The sequence below is a fragment of the Panthera leo genome, chromosome A2, assembly GCF_018350215.1.
Source record: "Panthera leo isolate Ple1 chromosome A2, P.leo_Ple1_pat1.1, whole genome shotgun sequence".
Classification (NCBI taxonomy): domain Eukaryota; kingdom Metazoa; phylum Chordata; class Mammalia; order Carnivora; family Felidae; genus Panthera; species Panthera leo.
In genome coordinates this window covers 83,461,038-83,481,627 of record NC_056680.1, presented here as the reverse complement: position 1 = coordinate 83,481,627, position 20,590 = coordinate 83,461,038, and the positions used below count along the sequence as shown (strand labels likewise).

The 20,590-nt window shown below is 35.5% G+C and overlaps 1 protein-coding gene across 2 annotated transcripts in view; it reads right to left on the bottom strand.

The window, feature by feature from the left end:
• The window catches only part of GNAI1 (G protein subunit alpha i1), an 85,122-nt gene that overhangs the window by 19,627 nt on the left and 44,905 nt on the right, over window positions 1-20,590 (bottom strand). For both annotated transcript variants that reach the window (XM_042916469.1, XM_042916476.1), the window contains 3 exons: window positions 9,922-9,964; window positions 9,680-9,821; window positions 356-513 (listed from right to left, as the gene is read on the bottom strand). In XM_042916469.1, the coding sequence (XP_042772403.1) occupies window positions 356-513; window positions 9,680-9,821; window positions 9,922-9,964 (343 nt within the window). The remainder of the gene's footprint in view (window positions 1-355; window positions 514-9,679; window positions 9,822-9,921; window positions 9,965-20,590) is intronic.

Genomic DNA, 20,590 nt, shown 5'->3' with positions numbered 1-20,590 from the left:
AATAAGTTACCCTCCCCTTGGGCTAGTCCCGGGAAAACTAGAGATATACCCAAATTCAGAGTGAACTTTGTGAAGTTCCAATTACTTTCTTGGAAATTCACTGGAAAAAGTCCATTCTGCATGTTTCAATTAGAGTTACATAAGCATGAGTCTCTTGAGACACTTCTGAAGGCAGAGAAAATAACTGCAATGCTATCTACACATAAAAAATAAAGTTTTCAAATACTGTCATCCTGAGTATCCTGAGTTTTACAAGAATGTGTCAGCCAATTCTGCAATAGCATTGACTTGGAGGTATATTTGACTTCCAAGTAATTATTCATGATAGTTTAGTTCTAAAGTTACGATTACTTACTATGCTGCGGAATCATTAAGCTGGTACTCTCGGGATCTGTTGAAACAGGCTTGTACACCACTATCTTTCCACAGTCTCTTTATAACTCCGGCAAGTTCTGCAGTCATAAAGCCTTCTTCAGCGGCTCCAGCAAGCACAAACAGTTGGCGGGCATCATCCTGAACATTCGAAGACCATGTTTTTTTTTTTAAGTGAAGGGAGACACATTACAGGGTAAAATTACAAAGGGAGGCATTGCAGATTACAAGAAAAGTGCAACAGTGAACTTCCTTTGTTTTTCATTGGGGTCAGAACTTAATTCTCAATAGCACCACTTAAAAAACTGGCTTAACTAAAAGAGTAATCTTCAATCATGAGTCTATGTTTTATAATATCAGTAACAGCTATCAAGGCACTAGGAAAACTGGAAGAATGACACACTACACTTACAACTCAAGAGGGGATCCATTAAGTGACTATTCATGATCTCTCACAGTTTTTTTGTGCACTGATAATGATCAGTTTTGAAAACAGAGAAATAATATACGTGTCACCCCTCCCTCCCAAAATGTTTCTAAGAAACACACTAACACCATTAAAGATTATTTTAAGATAGAATCTAATTAAATGTTAGCTTTCTGATCTTCTTTACACAAGGAACAGATTTAATTCAGAGAAGGGAGAAATCAATGTGGAATAGGCAGTTTCACATAGAACTATTTTCTCAGATTTTCAGGAGACCTTATATGTGTGTGTGTGTGTGTGTGTGTGTGTGTGTGTGTGTGTGTGTATATATATATTTTGTGACATATATATATATACGTATGTATGTATATACATATATATATGTATGTATATGTATGTGTGTGTGTGTGTGTGTGTGTATACATATATATATATGTATTAAATCAATGGGCCAGGGGTGGGGGGCAGGTGTTTGCTCACGCAGGCATAGAAAAAAACAAAATAAACACAGCTATGAAGTAGAAATACAATGCATACTGAAGACAGCATGCAAAATATTTTAAGTGAAGGAATGCTGTGTATAAAGTTAATTAAATTTTCCTTACGTTTTGAGGCTACAAATATTTAGTATTATGATCCACAGGTAATCAACCACACTAGTTTAGTGCTGTCCAAAGGAAATACAACATGAGACACTGATGTACTTCTAAATTTTCTAATAGCCATATTTGTAAAAGCAAAAGAAAGGTGAAATTAATATAATAAGATGTTTTGTTTAACCTCTACCTAAGATGACATTTCTACATGAAATCAAAATAAAATTATTGGGATATTTCACATTTTTATACATATTTAGTGTTCAGAATCTGACATTTATTTTTACAAACAGCATATCTCAATTCAGATGAGACATTTCTAATACTCAATAACCATATGTGGGTGGGGGCTACACTGCTGGATAACAGCAAAAGAGTATAAAACTGGATTAACTATAGTTTTCAGGTAAGAACATAGTTAATCTAAAAATAGGGGAGATATGAAATTGCTATCTTCATAGAGATTCTCTGTAGCCTAAGACTTACAGCTTTACATTAAGTCAGTGGACAATCCCTAGTTTTTCTAAACAAGGGGCATTTTCCCAAAGTACTACAGTAAATGTTTATGAAGTGATGACACACATAAGGTATACAGTAGAGAAGCCATTTGGTGACACAGGACAGCAAACGTATTAGCTGACAGTAAAATTCATTCTGCTGCCAATTTGTGAACCTTTTCTTTTTTTTTTTTTTTTTTCCAGATAGAACCCATACTGAAAAATAATTAAGTATCTCAGCATGGGAACATATTATTCAAGCATATGTTTCCCTTTTTAGTAAATCACAAGAGAAATGCATGCAAGCAAGTAACACATGTACAATAACCTTAATAAAACCCAATATAACATGGTTTCAAGTTCATTCGTAGCACCATTTACCTAATTACAGTAAACATTCAGTTTTCCAAATAACTGTCTATATATGAGAAATTTCTAAATTTGGCCATTGTTATTAACATCACACAGAATTTTCTCCATTTCAGAAAAGCACTTTTCACTTAAGTAGTTTTTAATGAGCTTTCATTATGATATATTTATTCAATTTCATTAAAATTTCTTGACAGAAAACACTAATGCCTTCTGGTATGGGTCTTAAGATCACATTCTCTTCAAACTGTCTAGGAAGAAGCCTGAAGAAAAAGACATGAGAAACTTTGGAAGTGTACTTATAAACTGTACTGTTACATTCAAAAATGTCTCTTCTTCACAAAATGTAAAATAGTCTCTTTTCCTTGAAAAACTAACTAGAATATTCACTACCGTGTCATTAGGAGGACATTCAGAGGTCTATCAATTACACCTTCTGGTAATACATTTAAACTTATTTAAATTTATTCTTATTCTTAAACTTATCTTATTCTTAAACTTATTCTAAAAGTACTTTAGAAATCATTCTACCTAAACTTTTGTTTTGTATAAAAAGACTCTGAACACAGAGTGGTTAAGCAACTCATTTGATGTTTCACAGCTAACCGGTCATCCAATCACACATATCAGTCAACAGCCATTGTCCAAGACAAGATAAATGTTAAAACTACAGAATGATAACAACAATCCTACCTGGCCATGGAATGAAGTCTTTTCAAAATGTATGTAACATAATGTTACCTAAGAACATTTAGAACGCTAAACATGGGTGTACCAAAACCGTGTGACATAGGGTCGAAAAAAGATTGGGATTGCTAAAGAGTGAAGTTTAGTCAGAAAGGATACAGGTGAGTAAAGCAGCACAGGCATTCTTCTGTGTGTGTTGAAAGAAATGTTATTTGCCAGGCAATTATTTGTGAGTAGCAAGGAAAAATCCTTGGATGTAGCCACGTTTAATATGTTTTCAAGCTGCTAAGACTTAAATGAAAATAAGATGGCGGAGAGAATGTAAGTGCCTCTTTATACAACTGTGTGCTCTGGGAACTCAGGAAGAAGTTACGCAAGGCTTTCGTGTGAAGGGACATGGAACAGGGTCGCTTTTCCCACTGAGGGTCAGGAACTTGGCATGCTGTATTTATTTAGTGACAGCACATTTCATCTGAGGCTGTCACCTACTTTATGGGAATTCAGAAGAGTCCTTTTGGGATGGGGAAGAGAAGACTCTGAGGGACCAGGACAGGTGTCTTCTGACATTTGAAGTAAGGATTATTAAAGGTAAGAGTAGACTTCATATTTAGATATAAAGCATAAAAAAGAGAATTCTTAGGGCAAAACATACCAGATTTCAATTCCATACAAAGAACACTTTTTAACAATCAAAGCCATGCCAAAAAAAAAAAAAAAAAAAAAAAAGGGAGGGGAAATGAGAGACTAAGTTTTTTAAGCAAAGGCTAGATGATTATTTTAATATAGCAGACAATCATAAATGAGATTAAGAGTTTAAACAGAAAAAATCAGAAAGCCCTTCTATAATAGAGATTAAATAATATGATAAAATAGTCTTAAAAATAGTGACAACTCTAAATTTTTGGCCCCAATGATAATATATTGATGTCATGATTGATACAAGTATGGAAATCTTTTGTTCCAATGGCTTAACTCAGTTATTTCATTAATAACATTAGTGAATACCACATATGAGAACTACTCATATATTTAATCTGCCAAATTTCTACAGGATATAATCATTCCTATAAATTTAAGTCCACTATACTGCTTTTATCAAAGTTAGTATACCTTTAAAGAAATCCTGAGAATAGGGAAGTCACCACTCCATGGCCCATGGTGCCAATCCCAGACATTTCAAGAATTGCTTTAAGAATACATAGGCGTTAAATTTTTTTTCTCTCAAAACACACATATAATCAAAGTAAAAATGACTGAGGCAAGGAAATAGGAAGTCATTTTTCTTTTTTCCGATAGTACTGCTTAACACGATGGGGGAATGCTAAAAATAAAATAATCTAATTTTAAATAAATTGCAGAGAGCAAAATTTCTCATTAAATTGCAGTGAACATGAGCTTCTCTACATCAAGATAAGAGATTATAATAAATATGCTACATAAAATTAGCCTGTATACGTATACTTATGAAGCTTATAAATACGTGTATTTTTTATTTTCAAGTTCATAAAATAAAAAAAATACTTAAATGTTTTCTGGATGGACAATAAAACTTGTTGTCAAGAGCTATAAAAATATGTGCTGATATGTGAATTGAGGAAAAAAGAAAAACAGTGCTCGAGGTACATATTACATTTCAAAGGAAGATTAATACCACTTAGCCACATACAAAAATCAATTTTCCTCAGAATCAAAAATAATATAATCCTATAACAACCTCTTAGTTCTCAAACATAAGCCAGAATATAAAACCAATTCAAACATTCACCTGGAGAAATAACAAGTAGAAATGACTAGGAACATTTTGAGCAAGAACACTGGGGAAGGAGGGCTAAAATTATCAGATATTAAAAGCTTACAACATGTAGAACACTCTTGTATTAACGCAGATCAATAGAAAAAGATCAAATCTGAACTTATTACATGATAAAGGTGGCTAGGTAAATTAGTAGATAGGATATGATTAAGGAAAAAAACACAACTCTACTTGATAATTAGATAGCCGCCTGAAGAGGAAAAAAATAATGTAGATCTCAACTTCATGCATACCACAGAGTAAATTTTAGAGTAATTAAAGAACAAACACATGAAATAATGTTAAAATTCACTTCCCTAAAAAAAAAACATTTAAAATAGTATGAATACTTAGTAAATCTTGGAGAGATTTTCTAAATTTAAACATAATGGAAGAAATAACAGAGGAAGATGTAAGAAAACAAAACCCTAAGATTTAAAGGCAATAAGCAACATGTGAAAGAACATTAGTGGACAAAGGTTTCATACATAATCAACACACCAAGAATCCAAGTGGTAAATGACTAAGGCATAAAACAGGTCACTGACAAAGAGAAAGAAAAATATAGTCAGTAGAGATATGGAAAACTGCAATTACACTAAAAATTAAAAATGCACATTAAAATGAGATAACAGGTACTAATAAATTAGCCAGTATTTTTAAAATGTTAAGATTTCTAAATTTTGGCTACCCAGAGTGCTAAGAAAAGGCACTCTAGGAAACAGGACTGGAAGGTAAATTGTTACAACCTTTCTCAGACACAATCTGGCAATTTAGGCAGACAGACTGAAACTAACTAATGAAATACACTACAAAATTAGAAAAACCGAAAAGTAGCCATTATGCAGGTGCATGCTGAGGCTGGGGGGAGAAAGGGAGGTCTTTTCAGTCAATTCAAATCAGTTTCCTAAATTATTCCAAGTAAGTGCTTCTTAAACTATCCATGACAAAGGACCAGTCCTATGTTTTGTTCTCTTTTATTTCCAATCTGTTTCAAAATAAAATTTAAATCGCTCAAAATATAAACCTATTTTCTTAAACTATCAAAGTTACCATATAAATTACTCTGCCAATTGCATTAAATGTAAATTCTCCTTAATTCCTGTACTCATGTGCATGCTTGTGGACAGACACAGATTCATGAACCACATTTTGAAGAGAGCACTATTTTAAATGATGCAATGCCTGAGACATGTTAATAGGCTCCTACATAATGCTTCCCTAACTCCCCATTATTAAAAACAATAATTTATCATCCACAGATTGAGTAACTCATTCTGAGAGAGTTTTGAAAGGATAGTCAGCACAAAATCTGATTGCTCTATGCAATCCTTGAAAACAATTTTGTTTCCTCTGATTTTAAATAACTAATGTGTAATCTGCTTTGCAAATCTGGTAACTGCCAAATATGAAGCATACCACAGCAAATTAGTACCATTTCTGTAAGTTTTACATCTTTTTAGTCAATTCTCATCAAATTAACCTACATATTAAGATGTAATTCCAATCAAGATACCAACAGACTGTTTTTGTTTTGTTTCAACAGGGATGTGGGGCATTAAGTTGATTCTCAAGTTCACCTGGAGAGAAACGCAAAACCAACTTCATATTTTGGTAACAACAACAAAAAAAACAATGGAATGAGTGCTCTTACCCTACCAAATACCAATTAACCCTATGAGGCAAGAGGAACTAAAATACATTGATTCTGAGAAGGATGACAGTAATATAATAATTATAAATGGCAACAATAGGAGCAATAAACATTTAGTGAGCATCTATTATGAACAAGACATGGTAAAAGCTTGATGTTCATTATGTCATTATCTCTCACAACCCTCCCAGGTAGATGTTATTATTTCCATCTTATTGTAATAAAAGACACTTATAAGGGCTAAGTAATTTAACAAGTGACTGATCTGGAAAAAAAAAGAAAGAATACATCAATGGAAAAAAATGGGGTTCAGAAAAACATCCATTTTGCTGCTACAGGAGGAATTTTCAAGTCACTAAGGAATGGCTGTAGGGGCAAAGGATGATCAGATTATAAAATATATTTAGATCCCACCCACCAAGAGACACAAATAACTTTTCCAGGTGGGTGAAGTGATCAGTCTAAAAAATAAAACTATAAACATTCTAGAAAAATAAGAGTATTTAAGTAATTGTAAGTTTGAGAAAGATCTCTCTAATAAGATACAGCAAAGTCAGAATTAATGCAAAAAAATTTAAGAGTTCTAAAACAAAGTTACTGCTATTTCAAAAAATTGAAAGAAACATATTGAGCAAAATTATCTGGAAAACTTAAAGAAAGGTTAATATACCTTATATTTAAAGAGAATCAATGTGAAAAGAACAAGTAATTTAACAGAACTGAATGACGAATACTCAGAGGAATTCACGGAAGAAATACTAAAAGACAAAGATTTCCCACCTCACTAACAGGAAAATAAAAACTAAAAAAGAAAAAAAAAAGGAAGACAATATTTTTCAGGCATGAGACATTAAAAATCAAAATGTTGATAATATCTAAGTTTGCAAGACTCTGGTAAACACTGATACACAGTTGTTAGAAAACATTATTCACATCACTTTCTGAGAGCTCATCTGTTGTTCCTATCAAAACTAAATATCTGGTTACCCTTCGACTCAGGGATAATATGTCCAAGAACTGGTATTTGAGAAATAGAAATATATTCAGCCTTTGAATATATTCTTATTCACAGAATGCTTTTTCCTGGCTTTTGTCTAGAAAACTCTTACACGTTTCAAGTTCCAATGTCCCTTATGTACATGTTTAGTTCACCTTTGTATTTCTTAGCACAATTCCAAAAGCCTCCAAATATTTTAAAGCTTAAGTAGAACACAAAACCAATCAAAACCAGCCTGAGAACATGAAGACATATGTGTGAAGGAGTTAGTAATAATGGCTAAAGCAAACAGAAGGAATAGTCTGAAGGTAGGAGGGAAACAGTTACTAGGCTACAGCTAGACAGTCTAAGAAGAGTGACTCAAACTAGCACTAAGTGAAACAAAGAGGAGGAAAAAAAGTCCCACACGTAGATTTTCAAAGCATCAGAACTAAGGAAGGAAGGAAGGGAGGGAGGGAGGGAGGGAGGGAGGGAGGGAGGGAGGAAGGAAGGAAGGAAGGAAGGAAGGATGGATCGGAGTGAGGGGGAGAGGCAGGCAGGGAAACTTAAAAAAAAAAAAAAAGTTTGTAGTGACAGAGCAGTTACTTCAAGTCAGACCTGTCACTAAGTCCTTGAAAGAAAAATATGAAATAAAAAGACTTCATAAAAAACTGCTTGCACTGACTCTTCAATCACCTCCTAAAATGGAGGCTACAAAATCTTTCTAAATTATCACATATAACATCTAAATGCAGAATACCCTATATGTGATACGATAAACAATTTAAATCACTGTCAGTGGAACTGATGTAAACTACAATCTACATCAATTCTTTCTCCTTTAAGGATGGTTCCCCACTGTTAAAGACAAACAAAAGCATTTGTTGAATGAATCAATGATAAATGAATAAAGATAAAAATGATTAAATGAATAGTAGATAAGGCATAAATGTCTGGATATGATCAAATCTTGTTCCATAAAAAAAGGATTCAGGAAAATGTAATGAATTACTATTAAAAATAATCTTGTAATCTACTTGAACATTTTAGTTCATTAACACTAAGTTTTTAAATTCTTGTTTAAAAGGAAATGGTTAGTAGATTAATATGGACCAAAAACTTACAAAGATATGTTAGTATAATTTATAAATAATAAACCAGGTTTATTTTAGATTTCCCCAATACATATTTTCTAATATTGTTTTCTTTCATTTTTTTCTATAAGCATGAACAAAGCCTCAATGTTAAAAAAAAATTGACCAGACACTAAGAAGACAAAAAGAAAAAGTCTCAATATAAAAAATCCTCATGGTATTAGTATAGGTAGATGGCATGCGCGCGCACGCGCGCGCACACACACACAAAGCACTATAAAAAGCAGCCGTAGTAGTAATAGTACACCTACTCTGCACAAAAAAAAATGTTAAAATTTAAGCTAGAGTTTCAGTTAAAGTTTTATGGGAAGGTCAACTTTTATTATCAGTTATTAAAAACAAATCAGTTTTAAAAAAACACACAAATAATAAACTCTAAATAAACAGATTAAGCAAGCAAACGGGTGCAGTGAAATGAAAAATAAAGTGTCATATGGATTAGGCCAGGGTTGCTGCCATCAAATGCAAAATGTGTTATCAGGCCAAAGAAGTAAGTGTGGGCCCAGTGCCTTGGTTACCATCTTCACCTTGGTTACCAGTCTTCCTATCTTGTCAAGTCTTGGCTTCCAGTTTCTTTACCGATAAAATAAAGGGGTGGAACTTGCAGGTCTCCTAAGGTCCTCAATCCCTTTAGCTCTGAAATTCTGATGCATGTTTTCTAACAGCCAATATTTTCCTATTCAAAGACAGGCAAGATTTTATACCATTTCCACTATATGAGATTAGACTGCTTTTTAGGCTGGGCATAAATAAAATAATTAGATTATATCAGCATTCCAAATTATGAAAAAAAAAAATTCTGAAGAGAATCAGCACAGGAAGTTTACTAAACTCCACAGTAACTACTAAAAATCATCATGGAAATACATGAGTACCCAGTATCTCATGTTATACAGAAAATATTGCATGGTTATGGAGTTGTCAAAATCACCTGATGGATAAGGAAAAAATTCTAGTTATAAAAAGAAGATTACACAATCTTGTGTATTCTTAGGTCCTCACTTCTAAAGCTTCTGACTCACTTCATTCACCACTGTCCTTTTATAAAAGGGTCCCGAGACCGTGGATAAATCTACGTTATGTAGTATGGTATTATCATGTAAAAGTTATTCTTTGTACTCCAACAGGCCTCTTCTAATGAATTTAACAACTCACCGCCCGAGCTGAGTCACCGAAGTCTATCTTCAACCTCCCCATGGCCCTAATGATAGCAATAATTGATTGGATGGTGTTGCTGTAGACCACCGCTTTGTACTGTTTACATTCCTCCTCCGAATAACCAGCTTCATGGATAATTCTAATGAGACAAAAAGAAAAACACAAAACAACTTACTTCCTTTGATGGAAGGGTACACTTAAACATAAAAAAACAAATTTAATATTTTAAGTCTACTTACTTCATTTGCTTCACAATTGTGCTTTTCCCAGATTCACCAGCACCTAAAAAAAAGTAAAATAAAGGATTTCTAACTGCATCCTTGTGCTATATCCAATCCAAAACAGGCACACATACACACCTTCTCTGTCTCTGAACAGCTGAGTTTTATTCGATATCAAAACAATCTTTAATGGTTTCCAAACATATAGAAAAATTATCAAGAATAAGTCCCTTTTGTTTATTACTTCATAATACTTAAATTCAATAAACTCAACTAAAAAATATTTTTATTGCTGTCTGTGTATATTCACTAAAGCAATAAAAATATTCAATTCTATAACTTAAACTTAAGCACTATAAATTAGTTTTATTTAAAATTTTGCTTCTTCTTGGAAGATGTTCTGTTTGGTCAGTTATTCTAATTTTAACCTTTGCTTCATCACAGATATGAAGTAGATGGCAGTGGTGTCCAAACCATACAACAAATAATTTAAAAATATTATTAAAAGTTATGTCTATGCAATGCATGTTCAACCACCGTTATTAAACATCTGACACAAGGCCAACATAATGTGCTAGCATGGTGATCCAATGGTATGGAGGACAGAAATGTCTCTCCCCCATGTTCTTCCAGCTTTCCTGTCACCCAAGTCAAAAATCCATTTTCAAAATGCTCCTTCACTTTCTACATATACGCAAGGTCTCTTCACAATCTGGGTTCCTAGCATTATGCCATCATAACATAAAAATATTACTAAGGAAACAGCCCTTCATAAAAGTAGAGCCCTTTTATCCTTCACACTTAACAGTAGCTGATACCTTTACATCACATCATATCAACTATTTGTCAGGATCGTTCTGATTGCTAGATACAGAGAACATCTGAGCAAAGGACACCAAAGAAGATAAGACAAGTCTATCATTTCCCTTCATGTTGTCTTTGGCCAGGGCTACATATCATAGAGCTATTTATCACGGTTTGAGAGACACAGCTAGGATTTTTATTATCTGGGCCCCATTTTCCTACGGCCATTCCTACAGTGTTTTCTGATCCAGCATTACTGAACAACTTACAGTTCCGAGAATACCTACTGTGACCACACCACAAGTCTTCAAACATACTGTTTCCCCTGCCGAAATTTAATTTACTCTGCTTCTTATTACCACCCTGGTTATCCTCCACCAACCATAAATTCACCTCCTTTATCAACCTTTCCTGAGCCACTACCCCTGTGATCCCTGCTGCCCCTCACTCTGCACGTTTCCGTGAATATTTCTTGAAGTCTCAGCCCCTAACTTGTGCTAGACACACAATCAACCTCAAAATGTACTTGCATTTACTTAAGCTATTTGTGCCTATTATAATTAGATGTCAAACTTCTGGGCGCTGTTCCTTTTGCTCCCATCCCTCTCCAGCTACACACACACACACACACACACACACCCACCCCCAATCAGAGACATCTGAGAACAGATCATAGTTAAACGGTGTATTTGAAAATCTAGGGGAAAAAAGCTGCTTAAACTTTACTTGTGATTTAATATTTAAGAAATTTTCTCAAGATACCAGCACATTAAGTAGAAAAGCGGGAGCTGAATAAATAATGAGGGCATTCTTCATTTATAGACAGCCTTTGATTCTTTCAGGGCATCTGCCAATAAAAACAATTCCAAGATAAACAATCCATTATTTATTAATCAGCAACAGTGTACTTGGCTCTGTGAAAAGCACCATTGTAGGCATTATGGCTCACACATTTCTCTCATTCAAGAGAGATCCACCCACCTAACATACCCTAGGCAGTTCCCGGCAGGGCTGTCTTCAAGACGGCCCTCTGGGTTTCTAGAGCACTGCCAAGCTAGTCAGTAGCAGCCATGCTGTGAAGATGAGACCTTCCAGATCCCCATAACCACCTACAGAAGTGGTGATTCCACTGGCATAGTGAGCTTTGATGAACCACAGACCATTCTTAGTCAAACTCAACAACTGAAAGGCCCAGAGAAAGGCTCACATTATACAAGCCAGTGAGGTCTGAGAGCCAAGTGGGGTAAAATCAGAAATAGAAAAAAAAAATTATGAGTTAACATGAGAATTTTATAATCTTAACAAGAAAAAAAATTTTCCTAATATTAACTTCTGATTCATTTCATATCTTTTAAAATAATAACATGGGACACTTAGATTACTTTGCAAGGAGCATCTTGGTCAATGGCTTGTGGTTCAAAATATCCTGAAATCTGTTTACCATTAAAGATTGAGGATGGGAGTGTTATTAATTGGATATCCACCTAATTTCTTCGTTAGTCACAAGGTGCTCTTTGAGGAATAGATATCCTAGAGGCAAAAATGCTGAAAAGAGTCTTTCAAAGCTTAGCAATTTATGTAATTAGTTTTCAGTTCTCATTTTCATGCAGACATTCTCCTAATAGGAAAATTACAAATGCTGCCTGCTTAGGGTTCCAACATTCTAAATACTGGTATTCTTCCCACACAGCACACAGGAAAGAGTTAAAAGTTGTTCTTTACAAATCTTAGCACAATAGTGTTTGAGAGACTGACATGAAGCGATACTGGAAAAAAAAAAAAAAAAATCTCCGAAGTAGTGGAAAGGCAGGGGAAAGGAGGAAAGGATCAATTTTCCTAGCAATACCTAACTAGGCAGCTATTGCTTTTCCCTTTAAATCCAGAGGCAGATTATAAAGAGTTGGGAGCACCCTTCTTTCAAGGAGAAACAAGGAATATACACTATGTACGTATGGAAAGATCAAAGTGTGTGACCACTGTGGTCGCAAGGTCAGGCCGGTCAAGGTGACTAAGAGACTTTATGAAGTAACTGTGAACAAGCTGGTCACTGTGAAATGAGAGACTTCAGAGTTCTAGGAAGGGAGATTTTAACTCGCAAAGGGCCACGGAGGTGTGCAATATGATCATGGTAGGCCAGTAAGCCAATAGTTATAAAGTCAAAGTTGGGATCACTGAGAGGGTCCCTCGGGCCTCTCTTTAAGGAGGAAGTGGCTAATAGAAAATTGCATCTCTGGGGCACCTGGGTGGCTCAGCTGGTTAAGCATCCAACTCTTGGTTTCAGCTCAGGTCATGATCTCACAGTTCATGAGTTCAAGCCCCACATCAGGTTCTGCACTGATGGTACGGAGCCTGCTTGGGGTTTTCTCTCTGCCTCTTTCTCTACCCCCTCCCTTGCTTTTGCTCTATCTCAAAATAAACTTAAAAAAAAAAGAAAGAAAATTGCATCTCTGAGAGCAAACAGTAATAAACCCAGCAGGTGTATGAAATGGAGCTCAGCATCTGATGATAACGCATCATTCAGATGGTAGCAAAGAGCACCACCACAGTAACACTGAGAGGAAGGAAATTCATCGCAGTCTGGGGTCACATGTGCATAGCCACCTATTAACAATGAGATTTGGGAAAGGGAAACACATTCACTTAGGACAAGCAGGAGGATGGAACCAAAAACCAAATCAAGATCTAAGTAAAGTAACCCTTGCCTAGATTCTAATTCTTTCACTAGGATTATATAATTTACCATTATAAAATAACAATCAAATAGTATCTGCCCCTGATTTTGTTAAAGGGCAGTACAGTAAATCTGAAGTTTTAACTGCAAGTAATTTAAAGACAAAGAACCTCTAACCTCTTCCAAACACTCATTATTCCCCCCTGCCCCCAAGAATATTCTTTGTCCAATTCTCTGCTTAGGGTGGTCACATTTATAACATTTATTTCTTGGTTCAGGATTCAAGCTGCCCAGTATCACATGCGATTCAGCTATTAAAATGGTGATTTAGTTATTTTATTCTGAATTCCTGACATTCCACTTTTAAGAAATGCAAATTTCATGTAGAATTTAACAATTTCAAAATTTTACACTGAATAAAACTACATTACAGTTTAGTTTAAATGAGAATAAAACCAAATTACAAGTTGCATTTAAAGTCACTTCTGTTTATCATGGTGCTACACAAGGGTGACCCAGTCGGTTGAGCATCTCTCTCTCCTTCTGCCCCTCTCTTCCACTCACATGTTCTAAAATAAAAAATGATAATAAATCAAATAAAAACAAAAATAAAAATAAAGATATGAGGCTTTATTAAACCCTCTGAAAGTACGGGTAGAGATAATGGTCCCCTCCTTATCCTTAGAACATTTACTTCAGAAAAATTAGAATTGTAAGTACCTTTTTTCCTCTTTCAAATTTGTGTGTGTGATACACACACACACACACACACACACACACACACACACACACACTTCAGAAAAACAACAGGCCAGGGAGCCTGGGTGGCTCAGTCGGTTAAGTGTCCAACTTTGGCTCAGGGTTCGAGCCTCGCATCAGGCTCTGTGCTGACAGCTTGGAGCCTGGAGCCTGCTTCGGATTCTATGTCTCCATCTTTCTTTGACTCTCCCCCATTCATGCTCTGTGTGTGTCTCTCTCTCAAAAACAAATAAACATTAAAAAAAAAAAAAAAAAACGAAAAGAAAAACAAATAGGCCTTGTTTTGGTCAGCTTTATGACCCAGAATGTCTTTCTCAAGAGACTGGCAGCCATTTCTTTGAAATGTAAACATCAAGAGAGATAGCAACCCTATCTTCCATTTTCTGTGGAAGGGTAGGAGCCTAACTTGGGTGGGTACCTTGCTCCAAGATGCAAAGCTACCTCCTGTCATAAAGATATGAGATGTGTTTCTCCTTTGGGTAAGGCCAATTAGCTAACACAAATGGTCTATCCAACTAACAAAGTTAAGATGAAGTATGTGTATAAGGCTGTCAAGCCTCTTACTTAAAAACTAGTTAAATCTAACTTGAAAACATGTATGTAGTTAAATTGTATTCATTTGGCTATATATGGAATGAGATTCCTTTCCATCTTTGCAATCTCTTAGTTGACTGCCTCTAACATACACCAAACTCTGGTTCAATGCTTATTCAAAAATTGATAAAAATGTTTTCTTTCTCTGCTACCTTTGTAAGGAGGATGTCTGGGTTGGGAGAAGATTTTGTTTCTAATTATCATTCCTCAACAGGAATCATAACCTAAAAATCTTTCTAAGTTGGCTATAAGAAGCTATGAACTATTTAAATAAATATATACATATTTATGGAATATATCTGGCATTCTAAGATATAACAATTTGATAATGACTATAAACACCAGAATCTAGATTGCCCAAATGACCAACTTTCTCAATTTTTTTAAGAGAGACAGACAGAGAGACAGAGACAGCACCAGCAGGTGAGGGGCAGAGAAAGAGGGAGATACAGAATCTGAAGCAGGCTCCAGGCTCTGAGCTGTCAGCAGAGAGCCCGACACAGGGCTCAAACATGTGAACCAGGAAATCATGACCTGAGCTGAAGTCAGATGTTTAACCAAATGAGCCAGGAGTCCCTGGACTTTCTCAATGTCAACTCTCCATAAAACTAATCCCTAAGCCATTCATGCCTGAAATAGGTCCCATACTACTACACTGAGCAAGAATGACTGCACACTCAAGACTACTCTAGAAAGGTAGGACAAAAGGAGACAACTGTGGGCAGCACAGGAAGCTTTTTCCTGGCAGACCATGTCAATTCAGGTTTCCTCTACCCCAACATATCCCAATGCTTGTGCGGTCATCAGGTGGCTCTCTTCATGTTGCTCTTAAGGTACTGGGGTTTGGTAAATGGCCATAAATACAGATCTTCTGGCAACTACAATTGTTGTAATAAAGTCCTTTTTATCTCTGAACCAGGCAACTCCTGTCTTCTGAAGACAGAAGTTAGCATACAACTGCAGTAAGCTAATGTGTTAGCTTGTAAGTAAGGTAAAGCCTCAAATATTGAATAGTTCTTGACATCCTATTGTTTAATTTTTAATTAACTCCCCAAGTCTGGCAACTACAAACACTTCCAGTCATTGTTTCTATATCTGTACTACTTACCTTTTAAAAGCTCTGATCTTTTGGGTTACCTAGGTGGCTCAGTTGGTTGAGTATCTGACTCTTGATTTCGGCTTAGGTCATGATCTCAAGGTCATGAGACTGAGCCCTGCATCAGGCTCCATGCCGAGTGTGGAGCCTGCTTGGGATTCTCTCTCTCCCTCTATCTCTGCTCCTCCCCCACTTGCACACACACTCTTAAAATAAACTTAATTTTTTTTCTTCCCACAGATGGTAAACTCATACACATTTGTTCAGTAAATCCAAAGGAACAGAACAATGGTTCTCAAAGTATGATTTCAAGACTAACACTATCACCAACACTTAAGAAATATACATTCCTAGAACCCACCCAGAACTTACTGAATCAGACACTCTGGGAGGGGGCCCAACAATCTGTATTTTAACAAACCCTCAGAGTGATTCTGATGGAAGCTAAAGACAAAGAACCAGGTAGATGAAAGAGGTAGAAGAAAGGTCACCTCCTTTTTTTTTCTGGATTAGTGATCAGAGTAACTGTAATCATTTAGTTGTTGACTAGGTCTCCCCTGTTCCAAAAAGTGAGATAAGTAATATTGCTTTACATTTCTGCAAATAGGTTATTAAAAGGCAGCTGGGTTCTCAATTCCCTGCATTTAATATAGTGCAATTACTTTTTACTTTGGTTGAGGTACATAAAAAAACTATTTTCACATAATTATGTAATTATTAGAAAAGGGAACAGCAATTTAACAGCACTTACAGATAACTGTAGATAGCCTTCTTTGATTCTATACCAAAATTTTAAAAAGGGTAGCTTTGGGGTACCTCAGTGGCTCAGTTGGTTAATGGTCTTTGACTCAGGTCATGATCTCACACACAGTTCATGGGTTCAAGCCCTGCATCAGGCTCTGAACTGAAAACTTGGAGCCTGAAGCTTGCTTCAGATTCTGTGTCTCCCTCTCTCTCTGCCCCTCCCCTGCTTGTGTTCTTTCTCTCTCAAAAATAAATAAATAAAACATTTTTAAAAAAGATTTAAAAAATAAATAAAAAAGGGTAGTTTAAAGACTGGTCATAACGCATTTCTATAAACTTTTCGTACTTTGATACATTACAGCTCATTGGTCTATCTTGTACTTGGATGGGTATTTTACCCATGTTTGATTTGAAAATTAGTTCACTGAGCTGTGCAGAATTGAATGTTGATGTATTTTTAATACCAAATAATAACAATATATATTATCTATATTATATGTATATAATCATCTTATTAATATTACCCATAATCATCAGAAAAGACTTTAAGTCTTGGAAAGATATCAAGCTCTCAGTGCTATGGATAAGTTTTTTAAATTTTCAAAAAAAATTTTTTTTTGCTTAAAACCTTTAATTTTATTATTGGCAACAAACACTGTTAGCTATTTTCCTTGCAATGACAGACTAACTCTGCCAAATCCCCAAGTAGGACTATACCACAATTTCTTTCAAGTATAAATGGTATTCCAGGAAAAAAGCAACTAGTTCAATTCACAACTTAATCCTACAACTATCTTTCCTCAAGATAACAAACATGGTTTGGAATATGGCAGCATACTTTGGTATATTTCATATTTGGTTACACAGCATATTGAAGAGGTATGTACCTAATGGTCAAGATTTAACAATGATTTTTACAACTTGAGCATTTTTTATCACAAGTGCACAGTAGTGAAGAATACAATGACTATTAGTACAATTTAGTGCTTTTGACATGATTCAGTATTTTGACCTATTATTATCTTGGTTCTATCACAACAAATAACAACACAATTAAAAAGGCAAATACCATCTTAGTACAATTATGAAAACGGTCCAGAGACCCCTAGGCCCATGGGTCACTCCTAGAATTGCTGGTTTAATGTCTTTCTCACGCCCTGGACTATAAGCTATGAAGGAAGGGAGCCCTGATGTTTTTCACCATGATGTCCTCCAAGTTTTCTCCTACACTTAGCACATGGCAGGAGTGAAGTAAACATATTCGCTGGCTGGCAGGCAGGCAGGAAATACACCATGAAGAAAGTATTAGAAAATGTAACAATATTTCCATGAACTGTGGAAAGGGAGAATTCTGTTAAAAACCGGAAAAAATAAAGGAAAAGTGTGGTGGAAGCTTGTGATTGCCCATTAAAACGGGTTCTCACCTATTGTAACAGGAGTAGTGGCTGGGAACATGGCAACTAAAGACTATATTTTCCGTCCTCACTTGCTGCTAGGTGTAAACCACATCAACACATTTCTCATCAAAGGAAATGATTTGTGTAAAAGAAAAATGTAAACTTGGATTCTCTCTCCTCATCCTTTGTATGAGCCAGAAATTAGGTGTGCCTATGGTCTTCTTCTAAGCATGTATATTAAGACAATGCTCAGGGGATGCTGGGGCAATGAGAAGGCAGAAACTTGGCTCCCCCCCTTTAGGCTGATGAGTTTACTTATTTATTTAGTTAGTTAATTTTAGAGAGAGAGCACATGAGCTGGGGAGAGGGCAGAGGGGGAGAGGGCAGAGGGGGAGAGGGCAGAGGGGGAGAGGGCAGAGGGGGAGAGAGAATATCAGCCAGGCTCCATGCTCAGCACAGTGCAGGGCACAGGGTTCAATCCCATGACCCTGGGATCATTATCTGAGCTAAAATCAAGAGTTGGACACTCAACCAACTGAGCTACCTAGGCACCACTATGCTGACAAATTTTTTAAGAGCTGTCTAGTTTAAATATATAAGCAAATATATAACCATATAAAGAAGTCCCCAAACCTATGAACATTTTTTTAAAAACATCACCATAAATAAAGTGAAAGGCAAAGAAATCAGTAATTAATGAGTATAGACTTAATGTATAATGAATTAACATTAACTGACCAAGAAAAAAATAATTTGTAGATAAAAAGAAACATATATAGTATTAAGCTATAAATATATATTCATGCAAAAAATTACATTAAAATAAATACATCAAAAAATGCTTATATCTGAGTAAGACAATTTTATTCTGCAAATATTTCTGTAATTTCTAAATTTTTACATTGTACATAATAATACTGACTCAAAATTATGCACTTTATTTAGAAAAACTTGGGTCATATCTCTCGATTGAATATGAATAAAATTATCTTTTAAAATCTCATTTGCTTCAACTCATATCCCCATATCATCACTCATGTATATAAATCTCACATTCTAATCACAGCAAATTACTTTTACTACCCAAACTTTCATGATCATCCCTACCGCCCCCTACTTTATCCTAAATGGAGCCCTTTATCAACATGGACACTAAAAAGGACCACACTATGTTTAGGTGGGGGAGCATCTGAGGTTGTTCCTTACCAACCAAGGCACATCCTATTTTCAGGAAATGTGGAAACTAAGTTGACAGACACTGGGTTTACTATATGGCCCATTATAGCAGGTGGGATGACCACAGCCCTACACAGACTTAGGTGAGAGATTATGAGGCCCGCAGTTAGAGGCAGCTCAAGCAGGAAGGCTCTATGCAACCATCACTGATTGCACCAGACACTTTGATTGTGATACCAGGGCCACCTAGGTAAGAGCTATCATGTTCATGACTAGAAGAGACAGAGCACAATACATCTAAGGGACTACTTTGTCCCCGTTACAATGAGTTGTAGTAAGTCACTCTGCCCTTTCTTCCCACTCACACACTGACCCTCACACCAATTATGGATAACAGCCAGGAAGGGAGGATGGCAAGTGATAAAACATTTTCATCTGAAAACCATACAGACTGTTTACTCAGCCATTAAAAAGAATGAAATCTTGCCATATGCAACATGGATGGACCTAGAGAGTATTATGCTAATCAAATACCCTATGATTTCACTTATATGTGAAACCTAAAAAACAAAAAACCAAACAACAACAAAAACAAATAGACTCATAAATACAGAGAACAAGGTGATGGTTTCCAGAGGAGAGGTGTGTGTATTTGTATGGAGGGCAGGGAATGATGCACAAAACAGGTGAAGGGGATTAAGCAGTATAATCCTCCAGTTTCTAAATTAGTAAGTCACGGAAATAAAAAGTACAGCATAAGGGATGTAGTCAATAATATTGTAATCGCACTGTATGATGACAGATGGTGACCACACTTTTGTGATTAGCATTGAGTAATGTATAGAATTGTGAAATCAATGTTGTACATCTCAAGCTAATACAACACTGGATGTTAATAATACTTCAATAAAAAAATAAATGGGCTGTTTAATCATATTGGACTAAGGCTTAAGCAACATTGAACATTTTGTAACTTTCTCTACTAATTATAATTAGCAGGTAGGGGTTTAGCAGGAGGTAGGTTGATTTTAGGCTAAACTAAAATAAAAATGGTATCCCAAACACCACCACAGCCTGCTCTGACAAATTATCAAAAGGGACACAGAGGAGCATGTGTTGTTATACACGTGATGTATAACACCACTTTAAAAGTTTTCCTCTAGAAAGTAATCCGATGCATATACTACCATTCTACTTTTGTATTTTCACCAACTCAAATGAAATCATTTCTGTGACACCATGCTTTTGGTAGTATGGAATAGAACAGAAACACCCAGAAATACACCCACAATTATATGGTCATTTAATCTCCGACAAAGGAGAAATGAATGAATACACAATGGGAAAAAGACGATCTCTTCATCAAATGGTACTGGGGAAATTGGACAACCATACGCCAAAGAATGAAACTAGACCACTTTCTTTCACCACACACAAAAATAAACA